This window comes from Leptinotarsa decemlineata, unplaced genomic scaffold, assembly GCF_025532065.1.
Source record: "Leptinotarsa decemlineata unplaced genomic scaffold, Ldec_3_MD MMD2_tig00000026_RagTag_RagTag, whole genome shotgun sequence".
Classification (NCBI taxonomy): domain Eukaryota; kingdom Metazoa; phylum Arthropoda; class Insecta; order Coleoptera; family Chrysomelidae; genus Leptinotarsa; species Leptinotarsa decemlineata.
This window is the reverse complement of record NW_027412539.1, coordinates 7,466,460-7,485,315: the sequence shown is the minus strand read 5'-3', so window position 1 is coordinate 7,485,315 and position 18,856 is coordinate 7,466,460. Positions and strand designations below refer to the sequence as shown.

Genomic DNA, 18,856 nt, shown 5'->3' with positions numbered 1-18,856 from the left:
AAAAACGTCTCGCATCGCTTTTGTGTAGACTTTCTTGGCAAGTATTTTGTTTATTAAAGCCGAATTAATAAACAAAATACTTGCCAAGAAAGTCTACACAAAAGCGATGCGAGACGTTTTTCCCATTGATAAGGTAGATAATCAAAATTATAGAGCTTTAACCTATTTTGGACAACCAACGGAAAAAGTGGCTTCATTTTTGAGAAATAGAGATATTAAAATTGCATATAGAACAAGTAATACGTTGGGAAAGCTAGTTAAAAATAATAAAGATAAGACATCTAAATTCGAGAAATCAGGGGTATATAAATTAAAGTGTGGAACGTGCCCTAAGGTATATATTGGTCAAACTGGCAGGACATTTAGGAATCGAATCCAGGAACATCATAAGAGCTATGTAAACAAGAAAACAAATTCAACGTATTCAAATCATCTTCTAGAAGAAAATCACATCTTTAATGAAGAATTCGAAATTTTGCACATTGAAAATAAAGGTTTCAAACTGAATCATTTAGAAGCAATGGAAATTAATAAACTTAAAAATTCAAATATTCTAATGAATGACCAATTAGATTTGAATAGATCACCATTATTGAACTTGTTTTCTTAAAAACCCATAAAGAATTATTATTGATGTAGATGGTAGGCAATTTGCTTTAGGTAAGCATAATCGAGCAGGTATGTGATGTAGAGATTCAGGTAATTTCTTACAGGTAGTCTCGATTGTGGTTACCTGTAGTATATAAATATGAATGTAAGGATGCTTGGATGTATTAATCATTTGAAAAAGCTAATGTTTTAGCGAAACATGTTATGATTATTTTCAATAAAGTTAGTGGAGATCAAATCGTTTAAGTGTAGTTTGTGAAAGAAAATTGTTTTATTCTTGGCATTTGGATGCTGGTAAAACATTCAACTCACATGTTGGATTCACTTTCTTACTGAGAACGGAATCTTAGTGATTTGAATCTTGACTTATTGGGGCAAAAGTAAACTTATAGGCCACACGACACCAAAGGTGAGTTGGTATCGTCCTAGACCTCACTTCCAGTGAACCGTTTCCATCTAATATGAAGTATTTCATTTTAGGCTTTCTTTTATCTGGATGCCATTTTCTCGTGTTAGTATTGCTGTAAGATTAGACTGCCTTGCATGAATGCCTAATACAGTAGTAGCATTAGTTACCCGCTGTTGAGCGAGAAACTACTGTTGTACAGCAATTGTTGTACCGACAGAACTCTGCAGACCTAAGTTTGGAACTCTAGGTCCATTCTTGTTCTTCAATTCACCTCGAGGGAAACACACACAGATAAGCCTAGCTATTGAGATAGGGACAAAGAACTTATCAGTGACTAGATTTTTTATGCTTGATTAATTATATCAACAAAGATTTATGTTCTTCAATCCTGCCCAAAAGGGGAAAATATATTAGTGTAGGGTATATGCTTTTATGCAACGTCTCAGGTATTGAAGAGACATCCTCCTTTCATCCTTGGGAAACCTGAGTTCATTACAGTCCCCTTAGAATCGAAACATTTGTGCTATAGGTGTAATATAATTTATGTCTTATGAACATTTTGGCATTATTTACAATTAGAAAAGTAATATCTTTCCACATTTGACACTTTGTGGCCTCAGGAGCTCAAGGCTTCCTGTCAGTATTATGGGGGAAGTTCTATATTAACGGTTGATAAAATTTATAAATTGGCAGATAAATCAGAGGATTTGTTGACAAGTTTAAAACCGACTGAGAAAGGTGTAGTTGTTAGGGAAAGGAATTATTAATCTTTTGACTGGGTTCGAGAGGAGACCTACATAAATCGAGTTGCTAGTTTTGGGGTATATGTTTCTGGTTTTTAATTGATTTGATAATTTCCATAGGCTCCAACAAATTCATTTTTTTTCCTTTGTTACATATGTGTAGGATTTTGAGGTTATCTTTATTTATCTTGTATTTTAATTCTTGAAGATGTACATACATTGTAGATTTTTTGTTCAAACAGACGTGTGACGTGTTCACGGAGACTTACGTCAAAATTGACGTAATTGACTTGAATTTATAAGTTTAACAACCGTATAATCTTCAGTGTTGAATTTTAAAGTTTGCACCCTGGTTGGTTCAACTATCTGTCCTTCCATCTTAGCTAAAAACCCCCGATATAACCGAAGTTTCAAATTTCAGTTTCATACTTAATAATGGAGTTGAACCCGAAACCGGTCGTATAAATAAAATTAACTAGTGGTAATTAGACAAAAGTGTCATCACCCGAAGACGATTGTGGATACTAACAATCGAAACGTCGTGAAATAACTTGGCTTGGGATCTCTTAACTTTTTATTTTTATTTTTTTAATTGTTCTATTTTTACTGGCATTTTATTTCACCGTTATTTCATTTCTGTAGTGTAAAAATTGATGTTTCAATTTCTCGCAGACTATAAATTGATTTATTATCCCACAATTTAGGAACAGATTACAAAACAAACATTTTCAATTCAAGTTTAATTACTATACACTTTTAGTAGTTTATTATTTAGGCAAAAATGAACTTGAATTAAATTTGAGAGAAATTTTTATTAGTCAGATGTTTTCTTCTATCTCGTGACATTTTGATGTGAATATTTCAAGAAAGTAATTTTGGAAGAAGCACGAAATTGATATAATAGTGTTCCCATAAATTATTTCATTCTGTTGTTCAAATCCAAGAGAAATACAACAAAAGCCTTTACACTACCTGAATAAACTTTCAACACTATTAGATTCACCTTTCTCTACATTTCGTGCCACACCAACTCAAAATATATTCATGAGAACCTTGCATTCCTTTGCAGGTTGTAGCCAGGTGCATTTTTATCCCATTTTTATACTTGTGAAAAGGATCGTTAATAGGAAGAAAAGTATTTTCGCAATATTTCAAATCACAGCTTAGAAAACAATATGTGATAAGTTAAAAATAATTCAAATGATTCTGTTAGTTCTTTTAAAATTGCGCGTTAGTAAAATAAAGAATGAACAGTAAAACATAACTACTGATAATACATTTGAAAATGTTATATTCGAAAACGAGGCTGAATCAAAGAAAAAATTATTGTAGGAATCTGAAAATAAAAGTACACTGATATTTTCATTTAGTTTCAAAATAGATAGATGAATAGCTTCCCAGGACAGCAACAATAATTCATCGAACAGACCATAACAGTTACAAGAAGTAATAAAGACTGTTCCAAGTTTGATTGTATTGATATGTGTTTCACTCTTTATCAATATTTTGATTTATATACAGTGTGTAAAAGCCAAATGAAATAAACTCATTATTTCGGTTACGCTACATATTTTTAAAAGATCCCGAAACACGTGATGTGTTAATTATAATTTGACATTCTTCAAAGTAAAACTGCCACCCCTACTTTCAACCCCTTTCGAATGACAGATGCAATCCCCAATTTTTTTAATGGGAAGTATAGGTTTGTGATACATCGTTTGAAAGGTATCTTCTTTCTCTATTCAAAAATGTTATCGCTTTCAAGTTTATTGCAACAGTTAAGATGAAATGAATTAAAATCCATGTGCTTACCGAAATCCGATAAAATACACTCAAAAACTAAAATGTAATGCAAAACGTCATGAAATCTAGAATACGAAAAAAACTATGGATGTTAACGAAGTAAATGTTCAAAATGTTCACCACGAACGTCTTGGTAACATTCTAATCTCAAATAAAACTGTCTCCTAACATCATTCAACATATCAGATGTGACCGATCTAATCGCAAGCGTTATTCGTTCTTTTAAGTCATTCAAATTTGAAGGTTCAGTTTTGTGCACATTGCTCTTTACACATCCCCATTAAAAGAAATCTAATGATGAAAGATCAGGTGATCGCGCTGGCCATTCAATTGATCCTCGCCTTCCTATCCACCGATTGGGAAATGTATTGAGGTATTGCCGGACATTAACTTGGTAATGTGGTGGTGCTCCATCCTGCTGAAACCATATCGTATTCACTGGAACTTGAGGGTTTCCTGTCTTCCAAATAGCTAGTCTAGTTAGTATTTCAGCAATAAAAGTCTCGGTGTTCATTTTTTGCGGCGAAAACAACTAAACTCGTTTGATCACTGCACTATTCGCCGCGACTACCGCTCGACTCCGTGGCTTGCGCCGTACTGATTCATGTCTTTGTCACAGTATTTCTGTATACAGTAGTTTCACTCAGCGTCGGTCCCTTTGATGTCGGTGTCCAGGAGTTTCATTTTTTATAATGATGACGTATTTGACACTAATGACATTTCTCCCTACTACAATCTCAACCAAAGCGTTCATTCATATAAACTGCTCAAAAAAAAACAGTCTATGAAAACCATGTTGGGCACCTGAGAAAATTGTACAAATGATAATTTTGCATTTGTGTAATATTGAAGTAACCCAGATCATTTGGGCAATGATGAACTAAGTTTCAAGTAGATTTTAAAAATTCATGGAATCGGCAGATGTTCATATTCGAATGTGACAAAATATATTTTCATTTCAACAAGAAAAAAGACAAGATAAAGAACGTGTTTTGTTATTCATGAACCATGGTACGAATCCATGCGAAATTTCTTTGTAGTGATTTTTGGGGCCAAATATAGCATATTCATTTATTGATTGGATAATTCAAGATGGCGGACGAGTTTGCCGATTCGATTATATTAAGGACCAATTATTAAAAATATTCCTAATCGAATTCATCACTCAAGATTAAGGAATCTGTAGAGCCTATTCTTTCTGAATTATGTAGTTACTATTCAGGACTTGAAGAAGTAAAAAAGTAATTAAGTATGTAGTGTTCAATCATACAAAAATAATTTTTTTGTATGTATGTACTAACTATAAATGTATGTGAGAGTTTTCGGCGTCGGAAGTTATGAATTATTTACACTGTAAGATAATAGGTTGTTTTGCTGCTTCCAGCTTTTATCCAAGTAAAAATTGATAATAAAATCACTGACAAGTCCAAATGCATTTTGACTATACCATTATATATGTTTTCCGACAGAAAACAACTACTTCTTTAGCTAATAACTCGACAAATATTGACAAATGTTGATATTTGAATCTATACAAGTCTAGATGTCTAATCAACCCCGAAAAGTTGCTGCGTAGATTAAAAACAGTTATTCTAAATGGAACATGTCCTATTAGTCAGCAACTTCTTATATAATGTAAATTTGACTATCAAAAATACCTTACGACTGTTAACCTTTCGGAATCCAAGTCGCCTCAGACATAATTGCAAAGATTCTCACTTTGAAGAAACAACTTTGCAAGAGCTCTCTAGGACAAATAGTGGGACTTCGCCTGATTCGAACAAGGAACCAACTGCGAACCGTTTTGAAGTGTTCCTCATCAGTGCAGACCATGCTATCACGGTTGTATACAAACAGGGACTTGTTATTCCTCCTAGAGAGCTCTTGCACAGTACCATGGTTCATGAATAACAAAACTCGTTCTTCATCTTGTCTTTTTTCTTGTTGAAATTAAAGTATATTTTGTCACATCCGATCCCATGAATTTTTAAAATCTACTTGAAACATAGTTCATCATTGTCGAAATGATGACGTAGGAAACTTCAAACCACGTAGGAAACTTCAAACCACAAATCAGCCTTTATGAAATTACTGTATACAAAATACTGTGTCTTTGTTTTACTCGCCCGTCGCGCCGCAATTCGCCCACGCGGTTCGCTTGGTACATTTCGCCGGTCGCCGTTGCGCGTGGCTTCATAAGTACATTGCTATGCGTTTGTTTCAGTCGCGCGAATATTCGCATCGGCGAGTGTCTCGTGGCCAGGCTGGAAGCGTCTAGCGACTGAAATAAACGCATAGCAATGTACTTATGAAGACACGCGCAACAGCGACCGGCAAAGCATTGCATTAACTTTTTTCTCTAATTCTGGTTGAATATTCATAAGAATATAATCGAAGGTTACGATACTCATTTTACTTAGTATACTCAAAATATTTTTTTTTGATTGAACCTCTACCTAACGTACCTGTTCAATTATGATACAAAAAATATGTCTGTCTGTTTTTCCGTTAATCAGCTGTCGCCCCCATACGAACGACAACTCTCAGAAGTTGAGAAACTTTTGCGAGCTAAGGACTAACGAGGTTTTACCTTTCTCGTGTGATTCCTAACACGGCACCTGAAGCATATTACCTCACATATACATCAATAATAATTCTTTCTCAGTTTTTAAGAAAACAAGTTCTAGTTGGTTATTCATTAGGATGTTTGAATTTTCAAGTTTATTAATTTCCATTGCTTCCAAATGATTCAGTTTCAAACCTTTATTTTCTATGTGCAAAATTTCGAACTCTTCGTTGAAGATATGATTTTCTTCTAGAAGATGATTTGAAAATGTTGAATTTGTTTTCTTATTTACATAGCTCGTATGATGTTCCTGGATTCGATTCCTAATAAATGTCCTGCCAGTTTGACCAATATCAAAATATTTTTCTGGATATAATTTGTATTTCTCGTACTTCTTGTGGAATTCTCCATCTATATCCCGATTCCTATTCAAATCATGTACTCCACAATATCTTCCACATATTAGATCTTGAACCAAAAAACTATTACTTTCTAAGCAATATCGAGATACTTTCAATAAAGACATCCCCGCTTCGACGTTCGCACCGCCGATCCCCGTGTTGTTTCTGATAGAGCGGAGTCCTTATAACACTTTTCAAGCGATTGCCTCGCTTGAAAGGTATTTTTTCCCATCAGGAAGCAGTGTAAAATAGAAACACGAATTTTTTTTTGATCCACTTTTTGAAAATAACAAAAGTAGTGTCACTCTTAGCACAATAACTCGCAAACTTATGAGTAAAATATCATGAAATTTCAACAGCTTTCTTTTGAAGGTTAGTTCTAACTAAAAAGCGGTGAATGAATCTATGTAGTAGGCCCGAGACTTTTTAGCCCATGTAGTATTTGTATCTTCCTTAATGAAATGTCAGTCAACTAGCATACAAAACAATATCAAGTTGCTGCAACATTTTCATCAAGAAATATATTAGGAAAAAATAAAATCAGTAATACCTACATTTTTCCGCAAAATAGGTATGTGAGTAACCTAACATTATCTGTACAGTGGATTTCGTCAAATACAAAGACCGGTATTTCTCAAAAACATCTGTTTCACGAAAATAACCATTTATCGATAATTTCTAACTATTATATCAGAATAGTATTCAAACGTGAGTAATTGACATTGACTAACTTTTGTCCCCCATTCTGACTCATTAACAGCGTGCAGCTAATTTAATTTCAATTATTATGATAACAAAAGACACGGACTATGTTCACTCAATGACACACTTAGAAAATTTGTTTTCATTAATAGTAGCCACAATTGATTGTTTGAAAGCAAGCAAGTAGTTCGTTGATTACTGTTGAAATACAACACATTAAATAATTTCGATGACTGAGCATGTTTACAAAATTTTTAGCCAACCAATCATCAACGTGATATTTCAAATCAGATATAACGACTTGTTTATGTTCTCTAGGAAACAGTAAAAAATTAATATGATTAGTTAATTTTCCTTTAGTTTCCAATAGTGAAATTACGTTAGAGATTTTTCGCTGCAGTCAAACTGAAAAATATTTGGACAACTTTGTGGTCTTTCAAATGATTTCAAAACTTTTTGACATATGAGCCACCAGAAGCTCCTGAATTGTTTTCAAATGATACTGATGGAAATTGCGTAAAGAGAATGAATGGGATCTCACTCGCCATTGCTTGTTCGTAATTTTCTGGCCAGAAATGACACCGTAGTCATATTTCATCCACCATATTCACCAGATTTGACCCTCTGCAACTTTTTCCAGCTCCCAAGATTGAAGAGACCCATGAAAGGACGAATGAGGAAATAAAAACCGAATCGGCGAGAGAGCTCAAGGACATAAGAAAAAGTGCATATCAGAACTGCTTCGGGGATTAGGAGAAACGCTGGCACAAATGTATTATATCTGAGGGAGACTACTTTGAAGGGAACAAAATAGAAATTGATGAATAAATGAAAATTTTTTGAGAAAAATGAAAATTAACCTGATCCAAAGATACGTCGAGCACAAAAAAGCATAAGTTATCAAGGAATTGTGGTCAGAAAATTCATTTGATAGAGCAGTGAACACAGTCTCCTTAAAAAGTCAGATTCAGAGTTTTGCCCCTCGATTCATGAGTCATGCGCATCAAGACGCCCAGGAGTTCCTTCGTTATCTTTTAGAAGGTTTACATGATGACGTTAATAGAATTATTGAGAAAAATTGCCATCGAATTTCCTCTAGATGGATTAGATATGAACAATTATGCAGCAGATAATGTGACTCCTTGTCGCTATAATCTATATGCACTTTCGAATCACAGTGGGTCTACCTACAGCGGACATTATACGGCATTCTGCAGACATCCTTATAATGGCACGTGGCATGAATACAATGATTCACAAGTGTCACCAATTTCACCAAAATCGCTTGTGAGTGGAGATGCATGCATCCTCTTTTATGAAAAGGAGGAAACGAGTTCGCACCTTTGAGCGTTTTGTAAAGTTATTTTTGAACTGTTCATTTTAATGAATAGAATAGAATAGTTTATTGGCTACGTGATACATTTGAACAAATATTTGTAACAAGTCAAAACACAAAAATGTATAAATATGACGTCATATATACAAATAAAACCATCACAATGCTTGTATAACAGAACAGTGTACATAATAATGAAAACAATCAATCAACTAATGTTAAAAATGAGAACAATTGTTACTCACTCAAAGTCACATGAATTATCTATGTTGTATAACATGTATTCTTCTGTAGAATAAAAACAGATTCAAAAAAAATTATTTCAGTTTTTGCTTGAAACAGTAGAAACTGAGTTGTTTTATGTGACATGGTAACTTATTATAGAATTTCAAATTCAATGTATTATTTTGTGAGGTGCTCAGTCTGAATCTCTCAGTTCTTATCAGATTTCCTGATCTTGTAGGATATTCATGTTGTTGCGATTGTAAAATGTATTTTGATTCATTTTTATGAATTTCAATCAATGTTTCATATACAAAAGCTGTAAGAAGTGGCATAATTTTGAGATGAATAAAAAGTGGGCGACAATGATCTTTAAAGTTGGCATTAGATATAAGACGTATAACTCTTTTTTGCAATATAATTTTTTTTTGCAATGACAAGAATCCCCCCACAACACTATGCCATATACCATGTGACTATGGAAGAGTCCGAAGTACGAAGATTTGACCGCTCTGACACCGGAGAAATCCTTCAGTCTACGAATCATAAATATTGCACTTGATAATTTCTTGGCCAGTTTGTCAACATGACATGACCAGTTCAATCTGTCGTCTATATGAACCCCCAGTAGCTCAACACTTTTACCCGAGGTTAAATACGTATTTGTGGAAATTATAAGATTTTGATTTTTAGCCTCATTAAGGAGAAGTCTATTTGAAACAAACCAGTTACTTGCAGACTTCATGGTGGCGTTGGCAGAAACACTCAAATCATTAACACTACCGTGACAGTCCACCAAAGTGGTATCATCCGCAAAAAGAAAACATTTTTTAGGAAGTATGTGGTAGTATAGGTCATTTATATATAGTATAAACAAGATTAGTCCCAGTACAGAACCCTGGGGCACACCATGTTTGACAGATTTCACATTCGATTCAATCCCATGTAATGATACACACTGTGATCTATTGTGCAAATAGGATTCAAAGAATTTAAGGGACATTCCGCGGATACCATAATAGGAAAGTTTCTCAAGCAGAATATTATACGAAACACAATCAAATGTCTTCGATAGATCGCACAACGTTATGAATGAATGTCTGCCCTCCTCAAAACCTATCACTATACTGGATATGATATTCAAAAGAGCATCGATTGTGAACTTGCCCTTTCTATACGCAAATTGTCCGGGGCAGAAAAGAGAATTAGCTTCTAAGTATGCTATTAATCTGCTTTTGACAATTACCTCGATAACTTTTCCAAGTATAGGTATTATTGAAATAGGTTGTCAATAATATGAGGGTCTCCTTTTTTAAAAAGAGATAGGACTACTTACAGATTTTTTTAATATTGCAGGAAAAACCCCATGAGAAAAACACTCATTCATTAATAGGGATAATGGGTGCGCAATCATATTGGCAATACTTTTGATGATTCTACTGTTAAGCTCAATGTTATGTATTATCTAGTTAAATAAATCATACATAAACCCAATTACATATATATCAAACCTCGCAACATAGGCCATACAAAACAAACATAACTTTTCCTCACCAGAAAATATCAAACTCATAAAACAAGTCAATAAAGGAAACCGTATGGACATCTGGAAAAACCTAAAAATCCATAAATTCAAAAGTAATAATTCACTCATCGATGAACAAATACAAATCAATATACAACAAGATCTAGGGCAAATACCTGCCCAAGCTCTAACTAATGAACCATCAACAACAATAACAAATTCAGTAAGGCGATCTAACCGTATAAAAAAAACAAACAAGAAGATAAAACGTTCAGTTTGAGTAGAGCCATGAAGATGATAGCACAGTCTGCTATCGAAAGCTCTCGCATATAATAATTAAAAGATATTAAAGCTTCAAACCCTTTTGTGAACAAGTGTTAATATTAATAGACGCCCAGTCTACATCTTGAATGAAAAACTGAATTACTCACGGCACTCACATTTCTCGAACATCTACAGTATCAGGATTGATCAATTCCTTTCAATTTGCATTCTTGAATACAAGCAAGGCTCGTTCAAACCGTTAGGTTAATATTTTCATATTGAGAATTAGAAAATTAGATAGTCATATCTCGTATCGTAACCGATAAACATAGAGTTCAACGAATTATTTGTCCTTACCCAACATGAACATGTTAATCATTTTATTACCAACAAAATATGTTGACTCTATGGGGATAAGCCAACGATCTTCATAATATTGGTGTTATAGTTTTCTTGCTTGTGTTGCATTCTCAAATTAACATTTACAATTCGACAAAAAGTTGAGTTATCACTAAGAAAATTGGTGTGATGCAAAACTTCTGGCGAATGAAACTACATTTGCATAATAGTTTTGTTCACCGGGAAAAATGATTGAAATCTACCTCGGAATTTTCATTTCGAACGAAGAAAATTACTTCAGTTTTATTGAAAATATACTCTCTCTATTGAATAATTCACATCCCCGAGCGTAATTTCAGTAGGCAATGTACTTTTCATTGAGAATTAAATATTCATCTAATATATGTGTGAAATCATAAAGTATTATTTCATGTGAAGAGAATTACTAACTGGACGATGGGTTATCCCCCTTTGTGAAATGTAAATTTTCGCCATCTCTTTATCGAATGGAAAATTACGCTTGTATTTGTGAGTGATTATTGTATTGTTCATTCTTGTCTACAGAAGCGCATCGGTTTGTCTGACGTGTGCATTAGAATATTTTTGTTGTTGGTGAAAATAAATTAAGAAGGTGAGTACATTTCTTGTAAAATTTCAATAACTAGTCCAATAAACAGATGAATTCATTGAGTTTTCTCGTTATGCATTATAGAGTGTTTTTTTTATTACAAGTATATCCTAACCTCACATCGCGAATTATTTCATACTATATGGAATAGAACAACATATTTTAACTGATTTTCAAATAATTACAAAACATATATTTGAAAATGTTTGTGATAATTACTGAATGGTATTGAGAAAAAGAGAAAAAGAGATATACTCGATAGCAGTGGCGTGACTCATCAGTGACGCCGTATGCACGATCCATTTTAAAAATGAATTTCGATGAGGAATAAAGTTTCGTATTGGTGGTTGCAAATATCGGACAATGTTAAATCGTAATTTCATTCACCTAAAAAATATCTGAACGTTTTATTCGTATCTCTCATAATTTTGGATTAATTTGAGGATTTGTGATTATTATTATTGAACTTGAAAACATTTTTGCGATGGGAGGCAAGTTGGAACTCAAAATTGAAGGAATCGAGAAACACTTTAGGACCAATTCATACCATATCATTATAGCTATATTTGCTATATTTCAGAAAATGTTGGAAAACATTTGGATAAATGTAATTTTTTATTTAAACGGTTGATTATGTATCAAAAATTTTTGAGAAATATTAATATTGAAGTCAAACTAGTAGTAGTTTTTCTCTAGGAATGTGTGTTCGTCAACTTACTGTATTTTTAGATTTCTAAACCTATTCATTTGATGATATTTCATTTATCTTTCAGGATAATAACAGCAATTGAGGAAAAAAGAAAAAGAAATATTACTTTCGTTTCTCTTTCCGACTAATACCACCATGAGCAAGAAAGAAAATGTGTTAATTTGAAGAATGGTTTTTTTATTTTGTACTGTTATTTGACTTTTTTGAAAATGAAAAAAAAAATGTTTTGTAGAATTTCATTTCAAGAATGTATATGAACCTATTTTGTATATACATATTTTTTTAATATATCAATGTGTAATATATCTTGTGCATTCAATTATCTAAATTATGATTAAAAATGGCCACTTAAGAGTCAAGAGTCAACATCCGATTGAGGTATCATTGTCTTCAAAACTACTCTGAATACGGACCTTCTTACAACGGAATATTCCAATGTAATATAACCCGTAAATGAAAAATTACACAGTAAAATTTTATCAGATATAGAATTCCACTGTGAAATTATATAAGAGTGTAAAATTCTACCGTAAAATTCTGTCAAGAGTGTAATATCTCGATATAAATTTATATCGCAAATTTACCCTATAAAGTTTTATTTCAACACAAAAGTACACTCTAAATGAAAAATCACACTGAAAAATTCCACACTTGTCTTCGGGGTATAATTACAAAATAATATTCCGCATGGAATGTGAGATCACACACGAAAGTAATTTCTCGCTAATATGGGCGGTAATTAAATTGCCACCGGTACCGGTGGAAAAATTTTTACCAGTGTTTGAGAGCCGTCCACCCTATTCTTTTCTTTCAATCCTATGAAGAACACTGCATTCTCATATAGTGTTTTTCTTTCATCATTTCATGCCCCATTCCAACTATCTTCTTTCCTGTTGTAGTTTGAACAGGTTTTCTGTTGAATATATAGTGCATTTCTTCAATGTCCCCCCCCTTTTATTTTTTGAACGAGTCAACTCAAAAAATTGAAATTTGGGATAATGAAATTAATGCATAAATACTTTATTTTGAAATGAAATCGACAGATGAAACTTTCAAGATGACGACTGGGCGCCATCTGGGAAAAAAATTTAATAGAAAGGGGGGTAATGTGGCACACCATTTTGAAGCTCCTGACGAATATTTCACAACCCTAGAATATGAAGTCAATATCTTCACCTACTACAAAATGGCGGAACACTTAATAATTTCCTGAAGAAAAACACATTAATATCGATATTTCTAGAAATATTCCTTTTCATCTGCCATATGGCAATTCCAACAACCCGATAAGATTTGTTATTTTTATTTATACAAATGTTATTTTTTATTTATACAAATGACAAAAAATGTCAGTGCGACAATGAACATCATTGTTCAGTTAGAATATTCTCATTTAGTTTTCGGTTTTACTAGTAGAAAGGTACCATGTCAACAATGTGTGAAATGTTCAATTCTCGTCCATTGGAAGAAAAAATTGAAACGATTTTTATATACGGTGCGACGCATAACTTTCACGAGACCGAAAGAATTCTCAATGAACGATTTCCGAATCGTCCTATCTGTAGAAAATATCTGAGGGAACTTGTATCCAAATTCACAACTACCAGTAGTGTACATAACAAAAAGCCCCCAGGTCATCCGTCCATTCCGGAAGAACAGCAAGTGAAAATAAATGGTGAGATGGTAGTAAATCCTGAACGGTCTACTTATTCCATCGCGAATGTTTATGAGGTGTCTTTTTCTACTGGGTGGAGACTTTTGAAGATCAATAGGTATCATCCATACAAAATTAAAATGGTACACCAATTAAGTGAAGATGACCCTGATCGAAGAACAGAATCATGCGACAAAAACCATTGCAAGGCATCCTACCTATCTCCACAATATTTGTTTTAGTGACGAATGTACATTTTTTTGAACGGCAATGTTCACAGACAAAATTGCCTCACGTTTTCCGGGAAACACATACCCAATATCCAGCAAAAATTAACGTTTGGGCAGGAATATTGGGAAACCATATTGTAGGACCTCTATTTATTGATAAAAATTAAACAGGGGAACTGTATTTGAATATGCTGAAAACTACTGTTGACCCTCTCATCACTGAAATCGTCGAAGCGAATCCTAATGAATTCGATATGGATATTGTATTCCAACAAGATGGAAGACCACCACATTTTTCCAGATAAGTGAGATACTATACTAACATACTACTTTTCCCGGTCGTTGGGTTGGCCGTCGAGGTCCTACAGAATGGCTAGCCCGCTCGTCTGATTTGACACCTTTGGACATTTTTTATGGGGCTATTTAAAGCAAAAGGTGTACGAAACCGAACCTGTTTCAATATTGGATATACGGCAGAGAATAATAAATATTTGTAGAGATATTGACGAAATATTGTGGTCGAAAATGTTCGGCGTGAAATATCGGATAGACTGTTCATATGTCAAGAAGTTCAAGGCAACCATTTAGATCATCTTCTGAACTGACCTCAAGCTTATTACCTCATATTATGTAGTTAGATGTCAATGTATTCAGGCAATTATTAAAAGTTCCGCCATTTTGTAGTTGCTGAAGATATTGATTTCATATTCTATGGTTGTGAAGTATTCGTCTGGAGCTTCAAAATAAAGTGTCACAAGACCCCCCTTTCCATTTAATTTTTTTTCCAGATGGCACCCAGTCGCCATCTTGAAAGTTTCATCTGTCGATTTCACTTCAAAATAAAGTATTCATGCATTAATTTCATTATCCCAAATTTCAATTTTTTGAGTTGACCCGTTCGAAAAATAAAAAGGGGGGGTATTAAAGACAATTTGTTCATTCAGTCGTTACTGAGACTTTGAGATACCACCACTTACGTCCTCGCAATTCACGCATACACCACTGAAGATGTTTGTTGTAGTAGCAGACGAAACGTTTGAAACACGTTACTTTTCACTATGATTCATCAGCCCAGATTGGGTTTTTTCTGATAATTTCTGTTCAAGCATAAATTACTACCATCTGTGAGCCAGTTCTTCACATTTCCATAAGACTTTATCCATTTGTTGGATTGTCTGCAACTAAGGTCTCCGTTTTGTTTAGGTGCCTTCTAAATGCCTTGTAATTATTTTGAGCTGATTCCTGCTCTGATAAATTAGTTATCGAGTTCGTTTCTGAGACGATCTCTTTATGAAGGATCTCGTGCGTGGTCTCCAAGGTATATTTTACCAGTGTTCCTCAGTTTGGTCCATTTTCTGATCTAGTAGAGTAGGTATCAATTATTTTATTTTCTCGCATTTCATGTACCTATCAAGTTGTCGATTCATGTCAAGTATACACATTCACAGTGTCAAGTATGTTGTCATCTGCTAAATATTCAATGCGAATATTCTTGCAGTTCTTCACAGCATGCTCAGTGAAGAACTGCAAGTGAGAGTCTTTGGTTTATCAATGCTTAGAGTGGAGCCTGGATGAATGTGTCACTAATCTAAATTTAGCTGTGTAGCTTTCAGTCTGGAAGTCTTTGTACCCTGCCCTGTTTAAAGACAAACAGTTCTTTCATACTCAACCACCAAAACGGAAAATTATTTTGTCACTATTGGTTTCAGTCTACATGTATTTCCGTGAGGGCGACAAAATGCTCATGCCAGGTCACTCGTATGGGTAAAAGTCCTCTTTAATGACGCGATATCCGACGGTGTGTGCATCCATTTGAAAAACGTATCGCCTGTTGAAAGGCAGGATATCTTATGAACCAGCTCTGCTCCAAATTCTTGATCAACAGAAGCAAAATCTGCAGCAGGAGATTTAGTAAACTCCCCAGGAGCAGACTGCTCAAACGATGATTCACCAAAACCAGAGTTCAAGAAGCCCTGCAAAACTGAATTTATTGTAGCGTCAAGTGAATCTGTGTTACAACTATTCTCATTTACAGGCCCGGATGGCTACATGTCGGGAAAGCGTCTTCTTCAAATGTGTTGCAGGAGAACTACTTCAAAACCACATATTTTTTTGCTTACCTACCTGACGAAGGCATTCAGGTAGGCAAGCAATGTAGCATAAAGCTGACTTACAAATAAACACATTTGTAGGCCCGGATGGCTACATGTTACCTGAGAGAATCGGGAAAGCATCTCTCTCAAATGTGTTACAGAAGAACTGCTTTCCAAGCCACATATTTTTTGCTTACCTACCTGACGACAGTAGTCAGGTAGGTGAGCAATGTAGCGTCAAGTATAGCTGACTTACAAATACTCTCATACAAATACTCGCGAATCGATTCAGGTTTTCAGCATTTGGCAGAGTCCCACTCCTTCATTTTATCCATTATTGAACAAATGATATAGTAGGCTACCTGAGAGGATCAATGTGGGTCGCAGTTGAGTTACTCAGCTAGCACAAGTTTCAATTACCGAGAGTTGCCGTTCGCAAATATATTTGAATTTGATGCTTACTATCCTCATTAGTGTCGTAAATAGAATTTGGAATTTTCACCTCATAAATACTTTACTAAGTAACATGCATTCACTTACGTCTCTTGTCTGGTGCATACATTAGGTCCTTCCAATAACCCAGAACTCAGGGAAATTGATATGAATAAAATAATCGAAGATAAAAAGCACGTCTTCATTTTTTTATTGAGTTATTTTCTACGGGTAACCGAAATGAGAGTTTAAAGCGGCGATTGAAGGTACTGAAGATGATCTTGAACAATGAATATCAGATGGTCCATCTGAAACAAAAAAGAAATATGTAGTTAGTTGAGTAAATATTTTCACTGAGATAAACTTAATATTCAATTTAACTGGAGTTTTTTCCCAATACCAAACCGTTATTTTAGCATCTCAACACGTATTTTGATCAGCAAGTGATCATCTTCAAGAGGAGTTTGATCTTCGTCTTGAAGATGATCACTTGGTGATTGAAACACGTTTCGAGGTGATAAAATAACGGTGTTGGGATTTAATTCCAGTAATATTCATTACTACACTAAAGGTTCCAAACAGTGCATCACAAATACGTTCTTCAATTAACATTCGCTATCTAGAAAACATTAGGTTTTTTCATAGACAAAGGTTGGTGTTTATGGAATTGACAAAATGATTCACTCATTTCATCAAGTATTGTTTAGTGTAACACCTCACTATTTGAACATAGACGTAGTGGTCTAACCATAGAACGACAATTGCAACATGGTGGTGTTGTAGGAACCGATAATAACGCACTAATACAGTAGAATAACAACTTTTTCAAAAAGGTTGGTGCTATGATGTACAATATAATTAAGTAGTTGTACAAGCAATTGTTTGGAATCACGTCTATCTGCAAAACGTTCTACGATGTGTCTTTAGGATTCACAGTACATCCAACCTATGATAGATATAATGTGTAGTATAACAAATTGTATTGTCTGTGGCTGTTTCCAATTCCTGATTGTTGGAAGAAGCATAAGATTTTAGAAAAAAAACTGCATATAAACATGTGTCCTGAAGGTTGCTAAACTTTTAAGCAAAAATAATGAATACTTTGATATGAGCTTAAATATTATCGTAGAACATATTATTCCTATGTATAAAAACGTGTTTTCGACTGCTTAACATAGTTGTTATTATTGCCTAATCATTTTGAATAGGAAAGTGATATGTGAATTTTTTTTTCTTAAAGTTAAAATAATTTTTGAAACGATCTTTCATTTCTGAAATGTTGTTTTTTTTGTTAGATGTAAGGTTTTCGCATAAAAATAAAATTAATTCATTTTTATCTGTCGAAAAAACAATTTATGAAACTTTGAACATTTTATGCAAAATAATCTTTTGTGAATGTTAAATATTGAAGTGTAAGGTGTTAAATCATTTGGTAGGTATCTATTCTGAATTTTGGAGAAAATTTCGGAAGTTAAATGAATAACTACGCCCCGTCGTTGTTACATTGCTGCGAGGTAATCAGAAATAAATTGATATTCTAGTTTTGGAGTGCATGTAACTCATTTTCATAAAGAAGCTCATTAAATATAATCCACTGATTTTGTCAGATGAATCTATTCGAGCAAAGAGCTCCAATGTTAATAAAAACCGTAGAACCTTCACTTTTCCTGCCTAATTATTTTTCAAAATCACTTTAATGAAGTGAATATAAAAACACTTCTGTCTAATGTCCACTAATTAATTTTATTTATACAACCGGTTTCGGGTTTAACCCCAGTATCAAGTATAAAATTAAACTGATAATGGGGTTAAACCCGAAATCGGTCGTATAAATAAAATTACCTAGTGGAAATTAGACAAAATTATTTTCATTAATTTCATGAATTACTTACCACAAAATAAACTAGTCATCATTCACATATATGTATTATCTTTCAAAACTTGTAACCTCACTGACCAATCCAGGTTAATTCACAAAACAAAATCAGATAGAATTCTTCAACAATCATTATGACTTGTTTGTTTTACACTACTACTACATCATATCCTGCGTATCAACTCTCGTTAAATTTGTTTATATCACCCAACAAACTATATTTGTAACATTTTGTAACACTTCAAATGATACTGTTTATGATACCAATAATGACTGTGGAAGTTATTTTCCGGGTTTTTTGGCCATGGTCTGCAG

General features: G+C 33.8%; 1 protein-coding gene across 3 annotated transcripts in view; it reads right to left on the bottom strand.

Moving 5' to 3' along the window:
• Positions 1–18,856, bottom strand: part of LOC111503747 (multiple EGF like domains draper) — a 110,966-nt gene that overhangs the window by 38,177 nt on the left and 53,933 nt on the right. For all 3 annotated transcript variants that reach the window (XM_023158135.2, XM_023158133.2, XM_023158136.2), the window contains exon 2: positions 16,774–16,973. In XM_023158135.2, the coding sequence (XP_023013903.1) occupies positions 16,774–16,871 (98 nt within the window). In that variant the 5' untranslated portion in view covers positions 16,872–16,973. The remainder of the gene's footprint in view (positions 1–16,773; positions 16,974–18,856) is intronic.